The 23,207-nt window shown below is 56.3% G+C and overlaps 1 protein-coding gene across 2 annotated transcripts in view; it reads left to right on the top strand.

Annotated features, from left to right (window-relative positions):
- The window catches only part of CDH23 (cadherin related 23), a gene marked incomplete at its 5' end in the record, with an annotated part of 360,387 nt that overhangs the window by 117,287 nt on the left and 219,893 nt on the right, over positions 1-23,207 (top strand). For both annotated transcript variants that reach the window (XM_081105003.1, XM_081105002.1), the window contains 3 exons: positions 7,364-7,558; positions 11,053-11,181; positions 18,796-18,874. In XM_081105003.1, coding sequence (XP_080961129.1) covers positions 7,364-7,558; positions 11,053-11,181; positions 18,796-18,874 — 403 coding nt within the window. The remainder of the gene's footprint in view (positions 1-7,363; positions 7,559-11,052; positions 11,182-18,795; positions 18,875-23,207) is intronic.

Raw genomic sequence — 23,207 nt, 5'->3', positions numbered from 1 at the left:
CCCCCTGAGGCATCCATGGAGGCGCCATGGGGGCCTGCCTCTCCCGGTTCTCTTTTCCGCACTCTTTCTCTCTTTGGACCCTCTTCTCAGCTGGTGCCCACATACACCTTATCGCCTAGTTAAGAAAAAAATACCGCCCACATCTTCAGGGACTCCACTTCTCCTCCCGTGAGCCAGAATGCTCCAGAACTTCTAAAACTTCCCGTGAGGAGGTGACACCCTCCCCAGGCCCCCCAGTGGGCCCCACCTCCAGCGTCTGCAGTGAGGAGGTGCCTGCTTTGGCACTCAGCAAAACCAAAGCATCCCGTTTGCCCCAGGCTCCCCTTGTCAGAAGGGCCTTTACCTCTGAGTTTACCAGTAATTCTTCTGGTCACGGTGGGAGCGTATTTCCTGATCCCCAGGGAAAATGCGCAAATTCTGAGATACACTCTTCCTTCTGAAAGTTTTTGGGAGCCAAAGCTCCCCGTAAACCCTTTCTTCCCTAACCCAGGCACCCTGTAGCCCCCAGCCCTTATGTAGAGGGAAGTGAATGGATCAACCCCACTTGAGCAGGAACCCTGAGCCCACACTCCACCCTCATCTCTGGGGTCCCCAGCCAGAGGTGAGCTGAATTTGAATCCTGATTCCAGCACTAATAAGCTGTGTGACTTTGGACCAGTTGCTTCATTCCTCTGAGCTTCCATTTCCCCTAACTGGAAAAATGAGGTAATGAGATAAGATGTATAAAAATGCTGACCTTGAAGGGTTGATCCCCTCCCCTCCCCCACCTCAGAGCCCAGCAGCCCAGCCTCTGGGCAGCAAGCATGGGTTCCGGGAGGGTGTGCTCCTAGCTCGGATCCACGGAGCCACCCGCGCCCTGTCAGAACTCTATCTGTCAGGAATTTATTACGAATGCATTTTATAACAGGCTTTATAATAAGATATTAAAGACTGTGGCAGCATCTAGCAGCATTTCATAAATATTAATATTGCCTTTAGAGATGGCACCTACAGTGGAAATGGAGGAACTGTTGCTGAGGTTTGGTCAAAAGTACAGAATACATCTAGTGCAGGGGGGGGGGGCGGTTATACCGAGAAGATGAGAGGGTACAGCTGCATTTTCCCCCTCCTCCCTTCCTTTCTTTTTCTGCGTCACAGTTTTACACTTCTTTTCCTTTGCTCACAACTTTGCCTCTGTAATTTCCTTATTTCCCTTTAAGTTGGTCACTTTCTCCTCGACTTTCCTCCTTTCTCTTTTCTCCTACGAACTCTCTCCCCTTCATTCCCACTTCCCCTCCGGCCCCCAGTCCGCCCCTCTCACCCTGTTGCCATCCCTTCTCCCTCCTCCCCCCTTCCCCTTCTTTACACTCTCTCCACCTGTTTTCTCCACCCTCCCTCGTTGCCTCTCTCTCTGTCTGGCCCCCTCTCTCTCCCTTAGTGCACTCGCACCCCTCCCCCCCCCCCACACACACACACGTGTTCCAGTCAGCGCCCGAGCCACCTCTGTAGAAGCCTGCGTGTAATGTACCTCACACTGCATTGAGGAGTGAGCTATTTATCATTATTATTAACGAACAAGATCCCTTGCACGGCAGAACTTTCCCAGAGTCTATTCCCTTGTCACCCCAGGAGTAGCGAAAAGATTTATTTGTCTGTGAATTGCACGGGGTGGCCCATTTACAGCAGGTCCATCAGAAGTGACATGGAGCTTAAATGGGACCTGGAAGAGGCAGGGGCCTGCCCTGTCTGCCTCCTGTCTGCCTCCTGCCTGCAGCGGGCCCCTTGCTGAGGGCAGCTGGGCAGGTGCAAGGGTTTTGCAGGGGATCAGGCCTAAACACACTCCCTGGCTCCCAGGAGGCATGAGCAGTGCATTTTGGGAGATTTCCACTGAAGTGGCCCAGAAGCCCTGAGGGAGTGGGCGGGACTGGGCGGGGGTGCCCGGGGGAAGGAGCTCGGGAAGCAGAGCTGGGTCAGAGCAGTGGGCCGGGCAAGAGGCCTGCCTCAGAAGCAGGAGTAATCACCCCCCATGGGGCCTTTTCTCCAAAGCCCAGCTGCTCTAGTCCAACAGGAAGGTGGGCCCAGCAGCACTTTCCATAATGAATATGCAGAGAGGAGTTGTCCCACGAGGGGGCAGCCCTACCCCCAGCTGAAATGTGCCTTTGGCCCTGCCTCCTGGCCCAGGCCCAATCTAGTGATGGTCCTGTAGACCCCGAACCTCAAGCCCAGACACCATAGAGGCACTTTCTCCCTGGTCTCCTGGTCTCCAGGTGGGCAGAGCGTGGCTCTCTGGGACATCTCTCCTCCAGGCCTGACAGCTGATTGTGTCAAGCCCATGATCAAGCTGTCCCCTGCCCACCCCTGCCACCCCACAGGCATGCTGGTCATCGCAGGGGCCTGAGTGGATTTGCATGTTAAAAGAGACACTTAAAAGGAAGAAGGAGCCAGCACTCACTCATCCAGGCCGCTTTCTTCTTCCCCCAGTATTACCTCCTATGCCCTCCACAGTCTAGGCTCTGTGGCCAGGAGCTTTGCTTTCTGTGGCCCAGCCTTGGGCATGAAAGGGAGGAAGTCCCAGCCGGTGAGGATAAGGGAGAGCCTGGGGCAGAGCTGCAGGAATGAGGACGCCTTGCCCGGGGCTGGACGCATTGGGGGGCCTGGGGAGACCTATGGAAGTCAGTGTGGGCAAAGGGGGTACCCACACAGGAAGGACAGAATAGATGGGGTGTCATCACCACAGCCAGGGCGTAGGAAAACCAGGCAGGGGGCGCCCAGAGCCCCTCACCTCTGCCTTTTTCCCTCATGTGCTCATTCTTTCCAAGATGGGCTTCCTCTGCCTGCCCGTGGCTTCTGCCACCTGCAACCTGTGGCTTTTGCGTGGCTTCGACCTGTCATGGTGCCCACACCAGCCCTAACCAGACAGCAAGAAGCTTCTTTTCCAGGTCCCCACAGAACGTTGATTTCACTTCCAACACCCCATCCGCTTGGGCTGTTAGAGTCAGGTGGTCACCCCTGGACTAAGCAGGTGTACCTGGGTCTGAAGTCACTTGGCATAAACATGGCTGCCTAGGTCCCTCCCTTCGAGCAGAGAGAGCTGTGGGTGTAAAGGGCACCTTTACTTGGAAGGAGGGTGAGAGGGGAGGTGACAAAAACACTGTATGGGAGTCAAAGCCCTGATTTCCAGGCACAGGTCTGCTGTTAACCACCTGTGAGACTCAGTGCAAGGCACATCCCCTCACTTTTCCCATCTGTAAAATGGGGAGGCTGGACTGGATACTCCCCAGGATTCCTGCCAGCTCTCACATTCAAGCCTTCCCTGGGAGGGGCCTGCTCAGGCCCAGCCTCTGTGCTCAGGGGCTTCCTTGGCCTCCAGGTGCCCCACCCACCCCTGCTCAGATCCCACCCCTCCTCCCACAGGCTCCCCAAACCCACGCGGGAGGGTCTCCAGAGGCTCTCCCACCCTGACCCTCTCTGCAGCAACCACGAGGCAGTCAACAGGAATGTTCTCTTTCTGAATTTTAAAATGCCCGTTTGTCTACCTTCATGATGAAGAGACGGACTGTTTACAGTTTCTAATACCCTCTTTAAACAGGGCTCATCTCAGGCTGCCTGTGATGGTATTTTATTACCATCATAATAATTACAACGACCAGTTATGGAGTATCGCTCAATATTGTTGTGAACCTGGCTCGGCGAGCTTCCCCCGCTCCCCCTTAACTCATGTAATCTTTCTCTCAAGCCCACACGGTAGGTACTGTTATCAGCTCCACTGTCACATGTTCCTTTCCGTGAGGACACTGAGGTCCAAGGAGTAGCTTTAACAGCATATGTCTGAGGGCTCCGGCCAGTGGGTGGGAAGGCTGGGACTCAAACTTGGCGTCCACGCTCCGAGCCACCAAGTCTCACTGCCTGCGGTGAGCTTGGAAACCCGGCCGCACCTGGCGCCACAGCGGAAATCTGCTTGCGTGGACCTGTGTGCACATCTGCACGTCGCCATGGAACAGCAGCTGGGTGCTCGGAGGAGCCCGTGGTGCACCTGCTGATGGATGACTGTCCCCTCACACCTCATTTCCCTAGCAGAGCATGGCGCCCGGGACCTGAAATGCAGGAAGTCAGCATTCTCTTCTCTCCAATGGCTCGTCCCTTCTAAGAACACGATGGCTCTTTGCCAGGCCTATTTAAAACCTTTTCTAAGTTATGCAGAAATTAAACGGGTTTCCACTGCAGGGCATGGAACATAAAAGCCAAGAAGGTCAGACACAGGACCATCCCTTCTTCTTCTCCTCCTATCTTCTTGGCTCTTGCTCTTAAATCTTCTGATCAGATCTCGGAGACCCTTCGCAGAGACCACGTCGGACGGACGGGAGAAATGTCCTCTCCTCCCCGGGGCAGCAGGCTGGACAGCTGACATTCTCTCTGGAGTGGGAGCCGTGTCTCTCCTCTGGGCGGTGGCTCTGTGGGGGGGTGTCAGAAGTGTCCCATCAGGGTCCCCCTGGGAAGAGTTCATCCCAAATAGTTCCAACAAAGGCATTTCAGTGAAGAGACTGCAGCTGGGGGCTCAGGGGAGGAGCGGATGTGGCTAAGGGCCACGAAGAGATGCTGAGGCACCAGAGACAGCTGCAGAGGGAAGCTCTCACTAACCCTGGGGCTGAGTGGGGGAGGGAAGGGCTTAGTGCTTCCAGAGGCCACCAACAGCTGGGCCAGGAAGGAGGGGCTGTGGGGCTGTGGGGCTGGAGCTGGGGGGAGTGGGGAAGTAACACCCCAACCTGTTTCTCTTCTTGTTGCCTCCCCAAACTCTGAGCTCTTAGCAGCACCTCCTTTGGCAGAAGCTAGCCGGCAAGGGAGCCTGGGGATGCAATGAGGTCACCCTAGTGTGGGCAAATGGAGGGGGAGGTGGAGCACAACAGGGTACTCAGTGGGTCTGGGGGTGCAGACAAGGGATGCTCAGCACAGTGTCATTAAAATGCATAGTGCTTCTGGGCACCTCCCTGCCCTGCCCTTGAAGGTGCTCTTGTCCGCAGTCCTCTGGTGTCCGACAATAAGATCACAACTGCCATCTTCGAAGCCCTTATTAGATGCTAGGAAGTTTACACTCATGACTTCCTGTACTCTTCATGCGAACCCTATGACATCTTATTAACCTCAGTGTACAGAGAGGGGATTGGGGGTCAGAGAGATTAAGAAACCGGCCCAAAGACACTCGGCAAGGCTCGGGTCCAGCCGAAGTCTGTCCACCCCTGAAATCCCAGCACTCGTCTGCTCTGCCCCCTTGCACACTTGATTCCATTTTTGAGGGAAGGAGAGCATCTGTTTTCCAAGCCACGGAGCTGGGTAGGGCAGACCGAGCAAAGAAAAAGCAGGTTCAGGAACCCAGACGTGTGAGGGAGCCTGCTGGGCTTGAGAAGTACACTCTACCTGCCAGGAACTATTAAACTGATAAGATGCTGCGCATGATCTTAGCGAAGAGGCCAAGGAGCCATACCCGCCAGGAAATAAAGTGTGAAGGAGACAGGCCCAGACCACGAGGGCCTGCGTTCTACACACAGGGCGCTGGGGAGTCATGGGTGCCGTGGGGAGAGGGGCCTCCCTGTCTGCCTCTGTCCTCAGTGCTGGGTGGGGAAGGACAGGTGCTAAGCCTGGCCATTGAGCCTGACACTTGCCTGGTGATGGACAGAATCGTCGGTTAGAAACAGTGGCAGCGCCATGGCGTTTCCCCTGGGGGCCCTTTCCAGCCTGACTGGAGACCTTATTAAGGACACCCTTTTCTCAGGCAGGTCGTCCTGGGGAAGGGCTGTTGGCATGCCCACGCCTGGTCCCCAAAGAAAGAAGCTGCTCACAGCAGTGACGCAGGGCCCAGGTCGCGGCCGGCAGCACGGAGAGGGGCAGCGATGTGGATGCTCTTCTTGAAAAGAGCCCGCAGGTGTCCGAAGGGACCCCGTCACTGTCCCAGTGTAAACAGAGCGCAGAGGACCAGAAGTACGGTGTCCGCCCTCGGCGAGCTTACAGCCAGTCCCACCTTCCTGTCTGGAAGGTGCCACCCACGCTGGTGGTCATCCCTGGCACCACACAGTAGCGTTAGGGAAGGAACGGCCATCAGTATTTAGAAGTGTTTCGCATAGGGCTTGAGATCACGGGCGAGACGTGGACTGAAGGCCTCCCACTGCCTAGCTCTGTGCCCTGGGCAAACTACGTAACCTCTCCAGACCTCAGCTTCTTTTCAGAAACAGGATAGTGGCGCCCACCTCGAAGGCTGCTTGTCCGCAGAGCTGGCAGGTGCAGTCCCCAGCACAGGACCTGGCCTATAGCTGTCATTGAGCGGGAGCAGGGATTTTTACCTTTTTGTCTCTGTGAAGGGCCTCGTTAGATTGCCTGTCCTCAGATGTGTCCAGAGCTCACGAAATTATGAATAAATTAACTCACCCAACAGTCAGCAGGCACAGCTTACCAGCCACGCCTTGTGGCGGGCACTGCCGTGGTGAAAGCCGCCAGTGGGTGCAAACAGATACTCGTAATAGAGTGTGCTCAGTGCTGTCAGAGAGGCTCCTTCCTGTATTCTTAAGGGGCGTTTACTGAACATCGGACACGTGCCCGGCACCAAGGCAATGCCCCATGGCTTTCGTGGAGCACATGGGCTCTGAGGGAAGACAGACACTCACTGTGCAATGACAGAAGTGTGAGGGGCGGAGAATCCCAGGGTGCTGCGGGACCCTGAGCATAAACAGTGGCCCGGGTGGGGCCGAGTGGGGCTGCCCTGCCTTAGGGGTCTGGAAAGTCTCCATGAGGAAGTTGCATTTAACCAGAGACCCCAAGTCAGAAAGGGGCAGGGGTCTCTACACACTGAATGGCAGAGGTTCCCAGGATGTGGTGACATTTGAGTAGGCCTTGTGGGCCCCTCTGGTGGCAGGCTGCCATGGCCTAGGGGTGGCAGGTGTATGCCCCACCCCAGGGCAAGCCGGGTAACCTCTGTGGTGCCAGGCAGAGCCCCCAGGCTCCCGCCACATGCCCGGAGCACACACCTCCCTGCCCTTGAAACCTCCCGACACACGGACTCTGGACCTGAGGCCTGGGCGGCCGGGGTGCACTCAGCAGAGGAAGCGAAACTGCCCAGAAGCAGGGGCTGGGGACGGAAAGGCTCTCATCCAGAACTCCAGGATGAGCGGATCATCTTTGGTACTGGCGCCGTTACAGCCACCAGGAGGCCATCAAAAAAGGGGGGAAAAGAGATACAGCATTTTAAGTTCCTCTGAACCCTCCTAGAATAAAAACGACAAGGCCGTGGTCTGGTTGGCTGGAGGGCCGTGGCTAATGGGCTTTGGGGGAATAGTCTGTGGTGGAGGCAGTTGCTCCGAGCTCCGCTCACCCTTTTGTTTGCTTTGCTTCACCCCAGGACACACCGGTGGGGACGCCCATCTTCATCGTGAACGCCACCGACCCCGACCTGGGTGCCGGCGGCAGCGTCCTCTACTCCTTCCAGCCCCCCTCCCCGTTCTTCGCCATCGACAGTGCCCGCGGCATCGTCACGGTGATCCAGGAGCTGGACTACGAGACGACGCAGGCCTACCAGCTCACCGTCAACGCCACGGTGAGTCTGTGCCAGGCCCCACAACCAGATATGGCCTCTTCCCAGCTGTGAAGGGGGTGACAGAGCATCAACCTAAAGCCTGCAACTCTAGGCTCTGGAATAGTGATGCCGGTGATGGTGATCATCATGGCAGCGCGTGTTGCTGAGGGTCCGTGCTGTGTCCCTCGTACTGTGCTGAGCACTCAATGGATTATCTTCACTAAACCTCACAAGAGCTCTGTGTCGTAAGCATTATAAAGAGACCCAGTTTACAGATGAGGAAACTGAGGTACAGAAGCCATTCGGTGACTTGTCCACAGTCCCCCGGCCGTGGGGCTCCAGCATCTGCACTGGTAACCCCACAGGGCACACACGGTGCAGGGTGGCCTCTCACCGTGGGACACAGGACAGAGGTGTGACCCCAGCTGTGTCCTGACACCACCTAACACACCGGAGGCAGAAGGAGGGGTCCTGGCCACTTCCCTAGAATGATGACACTCACACAGTAGGGGGCACCCATCTGTGCCAAGCACCAGGCTGGGCCCTGGGAGTTCCAGGATGAGTGTGTCAGGAGAAGGGGGGCAGGAGAGAAATAACTATCCCATTTTGGGGCTCACACTGTTGCGACTCACAGCTGACGAGTAGTGGAGGAATGAGAACCCAAAACCAGGTTGTGTGACGCCCAGTCCATTGCCCACGACCAAGAGTCTCTGAGTCTCCAGAACATCGCAGTCATTTTCCTTTGTCACCAGCTGTTTGCCAGGGCCCTGGGGACAGGCACGCTATACCCTAAATAGTCCTACCCTCTACTCTCCTCTTTCCCGCCCCCGGCTACCGCCTCCGGGTACAGCTGGAGCCTTCAGCTGGTAGCAAGGAGAGCAGACTTTTTTACAAAGCTCAGGCCAAGAGTGAAACAAATCACTGGGGTCCCTCTTGACCCTCCAGGACCTATTTGCCTGACACACAGCATCTAGCCCCTGATCTATGTCGCTGCAGTGGGGGCTGTCAGTAGCACTGGGGGCTCCACGGGGCCGGTCATAGAGCCCAGATCTCTGGGAAAGACCCACTGGATGGATTGAGGGCCTGATTGTGAAAGATGAGGTTCCCCAAGGCTTGGTCAAGATGCAACGGCCCCTGGAGAGGCCACTGCAGACAACACCCTCGTCCTTCCTTCTCCCCGGTTAAGTGTTAGCTGTCAGGGAGGAGGTGTGTGCTGGTATTTGCAAAGCTGACTTACGGGGTTGGGGCACTAGCAAGGCCAAAAGCCACTTTCTGCCCCCCCCCCCTGCCCCCTTCCACACTCCCTTGCACCCACACGTGGGTGGTCCCCTCCTACCACTCCCCATTTGTCCACCCCTGGGCCCAGAAACACACAGATGCTTGCTCTCTTCTCACTATGAGCTTGTCCTGCGATCATTTCCATCCACCGAATAAATGGCTTCGTGCAGATGGGGGAGAGAGCGGAGCTGGGCACAGGCGTGAGTCTGGGTGGCGGGGCCTCTCAAGCTGGGCTGGTGAATACAGTTAAATTGCTGCTAATCTCCCGGCAATCAGGCCTTGACGTGGGAGAGCAGGAGGGGCGCAGGACTCCCTTTGGTATTGATGGCTCCCTCCACCCCACACCCACGCGCCACCTCCCATTCACAGGGCTGGTGCTGTGCCCTTGGCTGCTGGGCATTTCCCCAAGGAGATTCTCCTATGTGGCATTGCAGGGAGCAGGGTGGGTTCCAGCCACCACTGGGTGGGTACCAAGGTGACCCCCGCATGAGAGCTGAAGGCCCAGAGTGACAGCTGGGAGCCTGGGAAGGTGCCTGCCCTGCCAGCTATGCCCACTCCCTCCAGTGTGGGCCGGACGTGGGCATCTGTGGCAGGAGCAGGACTGAAGCTACAGTGTGGGATGGGGAGGGCAGGTGCCAGGATGGACGAAGCCACCTGCCAGCAAAAGCCTGGTAATGGCAGATCAGAACCACTAGCAGCCCCTGCCCAAGAGGTCAAGGGGCCTCCTGCCAAGCCTCCTCCTCTGGCCGTGTCTGCCTGGTGGCCATTCGGGTCCCTGGCTGGGAGCTCTCACCATGGGCAGTCCCCAAGCCTAGGCTGTGGACACCCTGGTCTTGGAGCCTGGGAAGCTGTCTCCCCGTGGTCCCTCTGCCCAGCTCCTCCTGCCTCCAGACTCTCCCCTCCATTGCTACACTCTTCATCCCCGAAGGCCCTCTACTCTCCTTGGCTGCCCCAGAGGACTCTGAAAACAACCAGCCTTCCTTCCTGAGGCTCCCCAGCTCCGTCAGGGAGGGCAGGAGCAGGCACTAGGTTTGTGATGCGGGGAATGCCGTGTGTGTTCAGGTCACCCCAGACAAACCAAGGCAAGTCTAAGCCCAGGACAGTTGCTCCTCAATTCCCAGACCAGAGAATTTATAAGCCCAAAGGTCCATAGAGGCCATTTCATCTCACAGAAAATGAAACGGAGACTCCCAGAGGGGCAAGAACTTACTCAAGGTGCCCAGCAAGTCAGGGACTGAGCTTATGTTAGGGTCCCACATCAAGAGAGTGAAGGGCAGATTTTTATGTCAAAAGGACCTGAGTTTGAGTCCTGGGTGCACACTTACCAGCTGAGTGACTGGACAAGTTACATAACCTTTCTGAGTCTTTATAAACTCAACTAAGACACACATAACACCCACAAAAGCAAATGCGGTGTTCGCACAGCGCCTGGTATATAGTCTGTATTCAGCATGCAGCTGCTATTCTTGTTAACTATTGTTATTCAATAGTAGTGGGCTCTTTACGTGGGCTGTGTGTTTTAGGGTAATAAAATAGGGGTTTCAGGTTTTCTTTCTTGGTGAGCATTTACAGGACTACATTTCCAGCTAACTAGGAGGGTATAAACATTGCTCGTCTGGCTACAGGGGGATGGCCTGTGACCTCCCGGGATTCCTTCCTGGAGTCCCCCAATGTCACAGGCCCTGGAGCTCCCCCTACTGGTTCAACTGGAAACATAACTTGATCAGGAAATCAGAATGCAGAGTAGGGATGCAGGTCCCAGAGCAGCCCCTCTGGGGTCCAAGGGCCTTTCTTCTAAGAACCCCCATCCTAGTCATTCCCTTGATGTTGAGGCTCGGGGATAAGAGGGGGCAGAAAGTGGGCATGGAAAAGAGCAGCGCCCCCCTGGGTGAATCCCAAGCCAGTTGCCCCACCCACCAGATATCCAGGGGGGTCAGGCCCAGGCTGGGCTGAGGGCAGGAGACCGAGTTCTGCTCCAGCCTGTTTGCGACATTGGGTTAACCACCTTTCACTGGGCTCTGGAGGGGCTGTTTGTGTCTTCCTGCACAGGTCAGAGATCAGTGTGGGTTCTTGAGTTCTTAAACTTCCACATCCCTGTGGGAGTGCAGGAGCACATGTGTGCTCATGTGCACACGTTTGTGCACGTGAATGTCATGTGTGGCCGTGTGTGTATTGTGTGCATGTGTGCCTGACCACAACATCACTTCACCTAAGGCTGTGTATTTTTGTCTTCTTAGGATCAAGACAAGACCCGGCCTCTGTCCACCCTGGCCAACTTGGCCATCATCATCACAGATGTCCAGGACATGGACCCCATCTTCATCAACCTGCCCTACAGCACCAACATCTATGAGCACTCTCCTCCGGTGAGACTCCTGCCCGGTGGGACAGGTTCCTCCTTGGCTTTCCTGCTCCCCCCGCATCCCTATGAGTGAAAACCCAACTCCCTCCCTCTTCACACAACACCCCACCTCACCTCATCCCCAGGGGCTCTGAGTGGCAAAGAACAAAGACTTGCTAGGGCAAGTGAAGGGGGGCAATGCAGAAAGATGTATGTGGGTGATGGGACACCTTTGGAAAGCCCAGCCTGGGCTGGGAGCAGCTTTGGACTCAGCCAGGCTCCCGGAAACACCAGTGTGGCTCAGTCTTATCTCTCAAGGCCAATGGGTCCATCCACGTCTCTTGCCCACGGACACTACTCAGAGATGGCGGCAGCGTGCCCTCTGCTCGCAGGCCCTCTCAGATGTGGCTCTTCCCCGAGAGCTTGCTGCTCCAGCTGCCCCTCCCAGTGGCTCAGGCTGCAGGTTTCTCAAGCACAGGATTTCAGGAGAGACACCTGATTAGCTGTGCTTGGGGTTTTGTGCCATGTCACAAGGTCATAGATCACCAGCCAGCCTGTAGATTGGCTGCCCTGGGGCCACGTGCCTCCCCTGGTTCAGTCCACCGTGTCTGGGTGTCTTTAAGAGCAAAACACATGCCTGTGCCCGCTCAGCTGTGGGCCAGGCGAGCAGTGACAGCACCCCTCGCCTGGTAGCCATCTGTGCTTTTGTGCAAACTGGGCAAGATAGCCGCTGTGGGCCGATGAATTAGGAAAAGGCAGCTCCTCTGGGCAGATGAATCCCCCGGACATGCAGCTTGGGGAGCAGCTCCTGTGGAAAGAAAAACCCGCCCTTCCTTTTGAGAGGACTCAGTGGGCTCAGAGGAAGGACATACAAGTGGATGCTCAGGGCCCCGCCTGCACATCCGCACAGGCTCTCAGCATCGGGCACGCGGGAGGCGGGCCTCCCTTGACCCGGCTGCAGACCGCGCCCCTGGGCCACCACAGGCCAGGCAGCCCGACCTGCAGTCCGGAGGCTCGGCCTGGCCCGATGATCGCAGTGTGCTTCAGCCTCTGGGTGTGCAGGGGTAACCACCTCCTTCTTGGGCCCAGATTTGGACTCAGGAGTCCAACAAACAAGACCCTTTCTGGCCTCCTACAGAGGTGTCTGAGCTGCTTTAGAGGGTGGAGGGGGGCGTCTCAGTGCCTCTGCCACAGCCTTCTCCGTGGTGGTCCTTGGAAGCAGAGGCTCCAGCCTTTGAGCCTGAAGGCTGTCTCCTCCAAGACATCTTTGCTAAGCTCATGTCTTCTCAGCCAGGGGCTTTCCCTGACCTTTCAGGAGGCAGGCCCTCCCGCCTGCCCTCTGCCGCAGACACCCCGTCTTAATTCTCATGATTCTAAACAGCCTGCTCCGCCTCTGCTCCTTGGATGGACTTAAAGTATATCTCGGCAGGGTTGGGGTCTGCTGTGGGCATCGCACAACATGGGTGCTCAGGAAGTGTTTATGGAATGAATGGATGGATGAATGAATGAGCGAATGAGTGAAGGGTCATACCAGCCCTCTCACCCCAGTCATCACCCTTCATGTGAAAGACCATCTGTTCGTTTTCAGCTCACTGACCACCTTTGTTAGAATTTTTTTTTCCTGGCTTCATCCTCACTGGCCCACAGACATAGCCATCCCTCTCGCCTCAGCTCCGGTAGAATTGACTCCCTGTGCTGCCCAATTTACCACTAAAGTATAGTCACACCTGTAATGTTCACTGATGTGCAAGTGGGTGACGTTACAGCCCCCAGGGATCAAAATACCCGAGTCTCTGGAGCTTGTCACAAGCTTCCTGTGGGCCTCCCAGGGCATCGTGCCCAGGACCAAATGCAGAGAAGATGGGTAGAACCACCTGTTGATTGAAGTGAGGATGTGATGGTGGCTGGGCAGCCAGAGGAACTTGGAGAAGGTCCCTGCACAGCCATGCACTCGCCTTGGCCACATCACCGGTCTCCAGACTGCTTCCTCCTGGGAGATGGGCCAGTAATGTCCACAGTGCCCCTCTCGCCTGAGGGCTGAGCACACTCGGGTAGAGCACCCAGCAGGTGCCCCGCAGGCACCAGCACTGCAGGCGGTCAGTCCGGTGGTTATGAGTCAGCCGGTCCTCGGGTATAGAAGTTGGATTGGGCAGGGGGGTCCCATCCTCAGCTTCATCTCAGAGCCCCGATAGCCAGTAAGAAGGGTGTTTTGTTCTGTCATCCCTATATCGTAGCCAAGAAATATTAACATTGTTTCAGATCTGCAGATTTCTGAGTTTATCCATTTATTCATTGTATGTTTCACACTTTTATTAATAAACTAGATGTTTCTTAAGCCCTTCCTGTGTGCAGGGCCCTGTGCTAAGCCACACTCTCTCCTCTCCAGATAATCCCACAGGCTCCTGCTAGGGCAGTGATGGTGAACCTTTTGAGCTCGGCAAGTCAGCATTTTGAAAAACCCTAACTTAACTCTGGTGCCGTGTCACATATAGAAATTTTTTTATATTTGCAACCATAGCAAAACAAAGACTTATATTTTTGATATTTATTTTATATATTGAAATGCCATTTAACAAAGAAAAATCAACCAAAAAAATGAGTTTGCGTGTCACCTCTGACCCGCGTGTCATAGGTTCGCCATCACTGTGCTAGGGTGACCCTCAGGCCCGGCACACGGGGACACCTCCTCCCCTTAGCGCCTCTCTCCTGACGCTTGGTTTCTTATGTCTGATGTGTTCTCTCTCGGGCGCAGGGATCTGGAGATCTCTCTGCCTTGCTGGGTTGTCCCTTTGTTCCCACCAGGACACTGAAGCCGTCCTTCCCGGGGGCCTGGGGCTCTCCCTGCTCCCAAGTGCCCCCGAGCCATCTCTGCGTCCACGCCTCTGCCTCTCCTCCCTGTCCCCCACATGGAAGGAGCCCTCCAGCGCCCAGCCCTCCTGCACGGCTGTTCTGCTATAGGCCGATTCCCGCGCACCCGAGCCTGATTTTCCAGGCTTCTAATTGGTTTCTGTGCCTTGATCCAGGCCCTCCACATCCCTTTACAGTGTGGAGCCCGGATTGAATGCAAAACACCCCAGGCCTCGCCTGCTCAGCCTCCGGGTGGGGGACCCAGGCGGCCCCATTCCCGGCCTCGCTCGCCTCTGCTGGCCGGGGCCTCCATTCGGACCCCGGCCCACTCTCCCTCTTTATCTGCGGCTCCCAGCATGTATGCCTCTCTCTATCACAGTATCAGGCCAGCATGCCTCATCTAAAGTGTATATATTACCTAATAAAATCCTTCTTATTTGGGATTATTGCATCAAATTTTAATTTCCTCACTCGAGCAGCGGCATGTCAGCCTGCCCGTCAGTGAAGGACCGATAGAAGGTGAAAAGAGCGGATAAACTGCACAAATTACTGCCGGCCGATGCCTATCAGCCCTTTGACTGGAATTGACTGGAATTAAGAACTGAGAAATAGGATTTTCTGCCTCAGAATCTGCTGTGGCAGCTCTGGTCGGAAGTCCCCTCAGCCCCCACCGGGCTCCCCCCAAGGGCACCTCCCCCTCCTGAGAGACTCCCCCTTCCAGGTCCTTAATCCTGTCGTGAAACGGGGGGAGGACAGGGGAGGGGAGAGAGGGAGGCGGACCAGGGTGGAGGCAGGCAGAGCCTGGGTGCTGGCTTCAGCTGCCCCCTGGCCCGCGTCTCTGGAAGGAGGCAGGCCTCGGAGAGCGGGGAAGCCACACGTTCCTTCTGGAGAAGTCTCAGCTTTCCTGGCCTTTGCCCGGATGACCCTACTTGTAGCAGGCCTCATGGGGGGGTGAGGGAGGCTGCCTCTCAGCCCTTACCCACCCCTTGCCTTGGCACACCCACCCAGGCCCACCCCGACACTGCCCTCCACGCCCCAGGCACGCTCACCCACCTGTGACTTCAAGCAATTCCTGACCCTCAGAGCCCGTTCCCTCAGATGGACCCTGACTGTGGAGGCTGTGAGGAAAAGGTAGAGAGCCTGTGTTGGGTGCCCAGCATCGTGCTTGGCACATAGTAAGTGCTCCCCAAATATTGGCTCTCCCTCAGAAAATGCCTTACCTCTAGGGTGGGGATTACTAGTGTAGGGTGCTGGGGAGTCTGAATTTGCTAACATTGTTTGGAATGGCACATGCATTCAGGGAAGAGCACCTCAGCTTGCATAGGATGCTCACAGCGGTTCCGGCCCCAGTGAGTAGCAACAGGCACTTTTATAGCATTTGCTGTGGACCCGGAGCTCTTCCAAGTGTCTTACATGTGTCAATTGCTGAGGGGTGGGAACTGGTATTATACCCATTTTACAGATGGGGAGAACAAGGCAGCGAGAGGTAAAGTAACTCAAAGGATTCAAGCCCAGGCAGTCTGGCCATAGAGTTAAACCTTAACCCTCTTGCTGTGCTGCTTTTCCCACCACAAGGAGTTGGGACTCCACAGGCCCATGTACCTTCAGCCTTTCTGGGGGGGCCTCCCAAGAGGCCTCCTCCTCACAACGTGGGTTCCTGTAAGGAGAAGAAGCCCATGCCAGGGTGAGCCCCACCTCCAGCCCTCCTGAGCCTGCCCACCTGCTCTCCTTGCCACACCCTAGTGCACCCCCAGGGAGGGGCCCAGCTCCGGGCCAGGCGGAGTCCTCCTTCTCCATCTCCTCGTCTTTGGAAATAAGTTTCAGTATATTGAAAATATAATCTGAAACAAGATTCGTGGGTTCCCAAGAGCCCCCATTCCTCCCTGTTAATTCCTTCTTATAACATTGCCAGTCCTTGTGGCTGCACTTGTATTAAAAGCTCAGAGTTTTATTAAAAATGGATTTAGTTACCCAAAAAGAGATGAAATCCCAAACTTTGTCGGGAGCCTTTTAGATCTGACTCTGTAGAAGCTCAGGTGTGGCTCTGCCCGGGGAGCCAGCCTCCTTGCCGCCGGTGCCGGGTTGCCTGCTAGACCCCTCTGAGCCCTGCCACCCAGGTTGCCAGGCGGCCAGTGCAGGAGCGGCCTCAGGGAAGGTCCGCGCACAGCTATGAGGACTGAGGGTTCTTGTGCAAAAGTCTCCTCTTTGCACAGGCCAGCAATGCCCAGCCCCCAAACCCCACAGTCCCTCAGCAGACCAGGGGCGGCCCCGGGACCCTCATGCCAGAACACGTGTGTGGTCCAGGCCAGATGAGGCTGTAAAAAGGGAGCTGTCCCCACGTCCAGAAAGCCTGTCCTGGCAGCTGGAGCCTTTGCCAGAGTCCTACACCCTCAGGGCTTCCTCTTGGGGACAAATCCAGGCCTCTCCTGAGTGAGGAGTGACCCCCGGAAGGGCAGGCTCCAAAAAGGAGCTCCCTGTAGGGTGGTGTGGGGAAGCGTTGGTGTGGACCCTTCAAGTCTAACGCAGGGCTTTCCAAACGGCCTCCCGCTGCTCCCGGGTCTGGGCAGTTAACAAATGCTACGTGAAAGAGTCTGTCTTCAGATCAGCAAGTCTGGGGACAAAGGGTGCCAGGTTTCCTTGCCACTTGACTACTCTCGGGAGCCTTAAGCCTAGTTGCACCTGTTGCCCATCTCCGAGGCAGGGGTGGGGTAAGTAGGTTTTCCCAAATTTGGCCTCAGTTAGTGCTTGTGAAGTGCTTGGTCTAGAAGCACTATAGCAACCACCTTCCCAGATAACCGTTATCGTTACTGAAACAGCCTGCGGCAGAGGCAGCGTCGCCTGGCAGGCAAGATCCTTTGGGAGCCGAAGTACCTGAATTTGAATCCTGGCTTCATCATTCACTTGGAAAGGCTGCTTAACTCTTGTTCCTCGGTTTCTGCCTCTGTAAAATGGGGCTGTCTCGGCCGTTGTGAGGGGGAAGTGAGTTGGTACGTAGAAAATACTGGCACCACTCGGGTCCTCAGAGCCCACCCAGTGGGATGCTCATCTGACAGTGTCTTTCTCTGGCTTCTTCAGAACAGTCCATTTCTCGCAGGGATCTAGCCAGAGCTGCTGTCCCTGGGCAGGGGCCCCAAGGAGGGGTCTGGCCTGATTTCTGCACAGCCTCGGCCCCTGGACTGTGTCCATCTCTCTCTGTGGGAGACATTTCTCCTGGAAAATTCTCACCTCTCAGCCGGCCCGGGAGTTGTTCTGGGCTGCACCCCTGGGCTCCAGGAGATACAGGGTGACAGCAGGGCAGGGGCAGCATCAGCTGGGGAGGGTGAGATGGTGGGCGCCCCTCCTGTGTCCTGGCAGTGAGACCAGGAGGAGTTGGAGGGGAGGCACCTTGCACCCCAGGGCCCCACCCTCCAGGTCAGGGGGCCCGTGTCAGGAAACAAGCCTCTCGCCACAGGAGAAGGTGCTCAGATGGGGACGCAGGGTGCAGCCTGTGGGATTCAGCCTTCAGCTGATGAGTGGGTGCAAGGCACCAAGGCCAGGGGGCTCTTTATTATGCAAGCAGATGTCAGGGTTGATATTTCCCTAGGGGACAGGGACAGGGCTATCCTGCTGTCCACTGAGCAGGGAAAACTGCAGCCTGGGCCAGACCTGAGGCGGCATGGTGAGCCGGCATGGCTAGCCGGACAGCGGTGTGGTAGGTAGGGCCTGGGGAGCAAGGGAAGGCTGCTCTGAGCTAGTGACTCAGCAAGTGGTAGTGATATCAGAATCCCCTCATTCATTCATTCATTCATTCAATCATCAATTGATAGTTGAATGTGCCCATTCACATGGATTTATTGCTATAGAGTTCCGTTCTTTAGTCCCTGCCTGTGCTGTATCTTTTCCCTGGAACACCTTCCTCTTCATTTCTCCCCCTGGCAAACTCCTACACATTCTTTATGACCCCACCCTAACTGTCCCTACATGTACAATCCTTTGCCAGCTCCTCCAGGTGGACTTCTGTATCTAAGCACCCCATATGTATGTAGTGTGCATGCATATGTCCTTGACCCTTTGCCACAGACTCTGTGCTCCCAAGAGCAGGGACCCTTGCACCCCCATCCTGGTAGTCCTGGCTCCTGGCCCCACCTCCTCTAGTACTGCAAGGAAAATACAAGGGAAGTGGGACAGAGCCATTTGAGGTAGGAATTGTGGGTTGTGGTGCTGGATGGACAATGGTTCATAGGGCCCAGGGTTGCCACAGTCATCCCTGGAGACCTTCGCTTTTAGGATTTATGGTGCTTTCATTCTTAGAGTAATTGACCATTGATGTTCTTTACTCAGGTCCTAGTGAGAACAAGGTCCCAGGGTTTCTGCTGTTATTCGTATTAAGGTGGGGCATACTGAGACCAGAGAGGTGCAGCAACCTTCCTAGGGCCACACAGCAATTGGATGGGTGATTGAAATAGAAGCCAGATCTGTTGTACCCCGACTGGCTGCTCCTCCATCGGCTCTCCTCTCCTGGGTGGTCTCACCGAATGGTGGGAGATGGGGAGGTGAAGGGCTAGTGAGAGTATCAGCAAGATCGGGCCTCTCCTAAGGACACAGGTGTTTGCCTGGGGGCCTCAGTGTATGTGCCAGGGGCGAGGGGGACACCTGAGGCCTGAGCACCTGGCACCTCCTCCCCTGGCTGGCCTGGCAGCATCCACCTGAGAGGGAAGCTGCGGGTTGCGGGTTCCGGGACTGCTAGAAAGGAAGAGAGCAGCAGCCTGGGGGCCGCACAGCCAAACTCAAGTTCCTTCTCTCTCCCACCCAGGGCACCACCGTGCGTGTTATCACCGCCATCGACCAGGACAAAGGACGCCCCCGGGGGATTGGCTACACCATCGTGTCAGGTAAGGCCAGGCTACCCCTGGCCCTGGGGAATGGGTGTGCAGGACGGTGATATGAGGGTACCTGCCCCAGGGCCAACTCTGAGGAAGGACCTGGAGAAGGGGCTGACTGCCTGAAGGAGGAAGGAAGGAGCAGGGGAGGAGGGGAGCTTGGGATGAGGCTAACATGTCTGGGGCTTTTGGGCGATGCTGGGGGGCAGGAGCGTGTGCCAGTGCCCAGGTCGGAGGCATCTGCACCAGGGGCTCTGAGCCTGGATTGTGGGTGACTCCCATCTAACCTCCTGTGGTACTCTGGGTTTTCTTTTCTAACTCGATGAAAGAAAGAAATGATGTTTTGACATCATTTTAGAACTAATAGAGCTGCTGGGGCTGGTTTCATGTTCTTTTCACATTTGTGACCATTAGAAATTTGTGTGTCGTCTGGACTCTAGCGGGGCAGGCACATGCGCCCTCCTGTCCCTCCCTGATCTCTTGGTTGAGCAGAGCAATGACAGACTCTGGGTGATGGATTCCCTGACCCATGTTTCCACCCAGAGACTGACTGAAGCAGCAGCTCCGTCCGACTGTCCCAGGGCGGGTGGCTTTGGAGCACGGAGCTGGCGAGACCTCCGTGAGAAGCTGCTCGCTCACGTACAGATGTGGCTCTGGCCCTGTCCTCTCACCCCTGCCCACACATGGCCTCCCTGCTCTGCCCACTAGGCAGTGAAGGGCCAGCCTGGTGCATCTGGGCAGGTCGGACTGATGGCCACGAGGATGGCAGGCCACCAGGCCAGCGTCCACCCCATCACACCTCTCTACCACACCCCCGAGGATAGGGAATGGCATTTGGGGGCATTTTCGCCCTAAAGCTCAAAAGGCACCAAGATGTAGTGACCAAGAACATAGAGGCTGGGATCTTGAGCATATTACCTTGGGTGATCTCATACCTCAGTTTCTCATCCATAAAACAGAAGCAATAAGAGCATCTGCCTTGGGTGGTTCAAAGGTCAGAAGACAGTATGTAAAGAGCTTAATTCATGTATATGAGGTACTGTAAGTATTAGCTGTTGTTATTACTGTTCTAAGCTACTAGTACTCTCGGGAAGCTGGGGGTTTGCTGGAGGGAGGGAGACCCCTTACATCCTTGGAAATGCAGGAGATCGAGGGTATAAGGGGCTCCCTGTGACCAGTAGCTGCTGGCGTGACTGCTATCGTGCCTCTAAGCCCAGGGGACCCAAGGCCCAGAGCAGTGCCAGGCCAGCTCCGGTGCAGAGCAGCAGTGTGCGTTTAGGCCTCTGCTCCCCCACCCCACTTCCCTGTTCTGCTACCAGCAGAGTAGGCCCCAACATGTACTTGTGGAATAAATGAGTGAATGAATGTTACTCTAGGATAGTGGGGTTTCAAACCCTAGTAAACCAAGAATCTCCGGGGGCTCCTACCGAAATGCTGAGTCCCTGGCACTGACAGAGATCTCGTTGTGTAGCCTGGGCTGGTGGCCAGGATGGTCCTTTCTCGCAGCACCCAGGCGGTCAGATGCAGGTGATCCTTAGGCCAGGTTGTGGACAGGCCGGTCTGCAGAAGGAAGCTGCTCTGCTGGAGGTCGAGTCCCCTCTGGTGGGCAGAGGAGGAGGGTGGCGCAGGCCGCTGCTGGTCTCCATGCATTTTCCAAACTGGGAGGTAAAGCCAGTACCTCCTGGTGACGAGGAACTTGCACTGGAGATTGGAGGGGGCACCAGTGAGCCCCCAGGGTGATGGAGTGGGGGGGGGGGCAGCAGTGCAGGGGGCACCTGCCTGAGTGGGGGATTGTCCCCTCATCTCATTGCCTCTGGGCCGGGGAGCAGGGAGCCAGGGCTTGGCCTGAGGTCATGGCCAGACCGGAAATTCCTGCAGTGACTCTGGGAGACCATCCTGCAGGGCAGTTGGTCCATTCCAGGTCCATGCTGGGTGCCCGGTCGACTGCCCTTCACCCCCCAGGTCTTCTCCAGTTTTCCCAGATGACCCTAGCCAGCTCTTCCTCCTTCCCCCTTCCCTTGGAGCAGGAGGCTAGAGGGTGGAGCTGCTGAAGCTTTGGTGTCTGGCCTGGGCTTGGAGCTTAGAATCTGGGGACAGTTGCCATAGGACGCTTCCTATGAGTGTCCAGCGACATACTCTCCTGGGCCAAGTTCCCAGTGCAAACAACAAGATGAGAACGGAGAGTCAGGATGTGAACCTACAGGTAGGGGGGGTGTGTGAGGGTGGGGGCAGGTGGCAGAAACTTCTGGAAGTCCTGGAGCACTTAGCATAGCTTTATTCGATTCCCACTGCCAGCACAGATGTGTTTTGGGGTTTTGAGAAAGGATGACAAATGGGTTTCCTCTCACATGCCAACGCTGATTGATTGGTGATGGCTGCCTGAAGAGGCCCATCAAGCCAAACAGGCCGGGTGCTGTATTCAGTGGGTAGAACGTGCTGTGGGTATGGAAAGAGAGAGGGCCATCCATGCCTGTGGCACATATTTGCCATCTTGGTAAGGTGGCACTTGGACCACAGTCGCAGGGCAGCCGCTACGGGCCTGTTTGTCACTGCTCAATCCCACCCGAATCCTTTCCGACAGCTTGAGGAAAGGGCAGTCCTCCTCTTTTTCTTCCCTCCCCATCCCGAGACCTGGCTCACCTGTTGCCACCCACCTGTTCCTGCCTGCCCTTCTCCTCCGGCCCTGGCCTGGCGTAGTCTCCCTGCGAGCCAGCCTCAGTAGGAGCCCACAGCAGCTGACGGCAGGAGGGCAGATCCCCAGGGGAGCAGGTGACAGAAGGCTGGGACTTGGCCTCGGCTCTGCGTCCCTCAACCAGCGCAGACACTGCTGCACAGAATACTGCCTGCGAGGCTCTGGCCTCACACCTGCGTCTTGAAGCAGGAAGAAGGGATGCCCACAAGGGCAGCTTCACGCTGACTGTCCCAAGGAGGGCCTGAGTGCCCGGCGGGGCTTGCTCCAGCCCCAGGTGCTCTGCAGCCCTTTTCATTTGACAGACAGTTCGAGGGCCTCGGAGACTCCCAGAGCAGGTGGGAGTCCTTAGGGCCACTGTGGGTGACCAAGTCTCCAGGGGCCTCCAGAGCCAGGGCAGGGGTGGCTCAGTCTGCACATGGATGGACACGGGCCTGAGCCCACAGTGACTCTTGGCACAGGGTTAGCCTGCCGGCTCCCTGAGGCCCGGTCCCTCCGCGCTGTTTATCAGCCCTGCAGCTGGGGATTTATGTCTGCACACCGCTGCTTTCCCCATTACTAATGACCCCTCTGTTTGCCAAGAACAGAGAGGCCTTCAGAGGTAAGTTATGGCTTCATTGCCACCGATTTGTTCTCAGCCTCTCGTGGCCAGCCTGAGACTGAAGGATGACAGAGTTCTTTCCCACAGAGGACCTGGCATGGGCCCCGTCCTCTCCCTGGGTCTGGCCCTGCCTGCCACTCTCCAAGGGCACGGCTTCCTCCGGGGCCCAGCCAGAGCAGGGTCTGCAGCCTCCGTCCCGACAGCCAGCCGCCTGGGGTCTGAGCAGACAGACATCCTCTGCCACACACACAGTCCTGCTTCGAGGGGCAGCCTCGCCCCCTTCCCCGCAGAGCGCTGGACTTGGAGTCCAGAGTTGTGGGTTCGCGGCCCAGCTCGGCCGCCTGCAGCGGTGTGTCCAAGCCAGCGCTTGGCCCCTCGTAGCACCGTAATTCTCATCCAGCGAGCAGGGTGACTCATCTCCATGGCAGATCAGATGGTGCCAGGGAGACTCTAAAGGGCCATCAAATATGAAGCATTATTAATTGTCAAGGAAACATCAAGGCCAGGGGTCCTTGGGAGTCCTGTTCTCTCATTTTCTCCTTCACCCATTTAAGTGGAGAAGTGGTTGAGAGGGAGGCTCTAGGGCCCCTGTCCGGGAGGCGGCCACTAGCTGTGCTGGCCAGTACAGTGGCTCTTGAGCACTTGAGACGTGGCTAGTCAGAATCGAGATGTGCTGTACATAGAACCCACAGGACTTTGAAGATGTAGTATGCAAAGCAGGTGGTAAACTATCCCATTAATAATGCCTTATACTGATGGCATGTTGAATGATATTTTAGATGTACTGAGCCAAATACAACATATTGTGAAAATTAATTCACCTTTTTATTGGCTACTAGAGAATTTAGAGTAACCCCTGTGGCTCGCATTCTGTCTCTATGGGTAGCTCCACTCCTGAATTAGACCGCGTCGGCTTGCTTTCCACCACTGGCCGGCTGTGTAACCTGAGCGTCAGTTTTCCAATCTGTAAATGGAGGTTATAATAGCCCGTGCCTCCCAGGGGTGCTCTGAGGATTCAGTGAACCAGATTCTGAATTTACAGCAAATGCTCAACA

Source organism: Myotis nattereri, assembly GCF_964212035.1.
Source record: "Myotis nattereri genome assembly, chromosome: 13".
Taxonomy (NCBI): Eukaryota; Metazoa; Chordata; class Mammalia; order Chiroptera; family Vespertilionidae; genus Myotis; species Myotis nattereri.
Note: the sequence above shows the minus strand (reverse complement) of the source record. Positions and strands in the feature narration are given on the sequence as shown.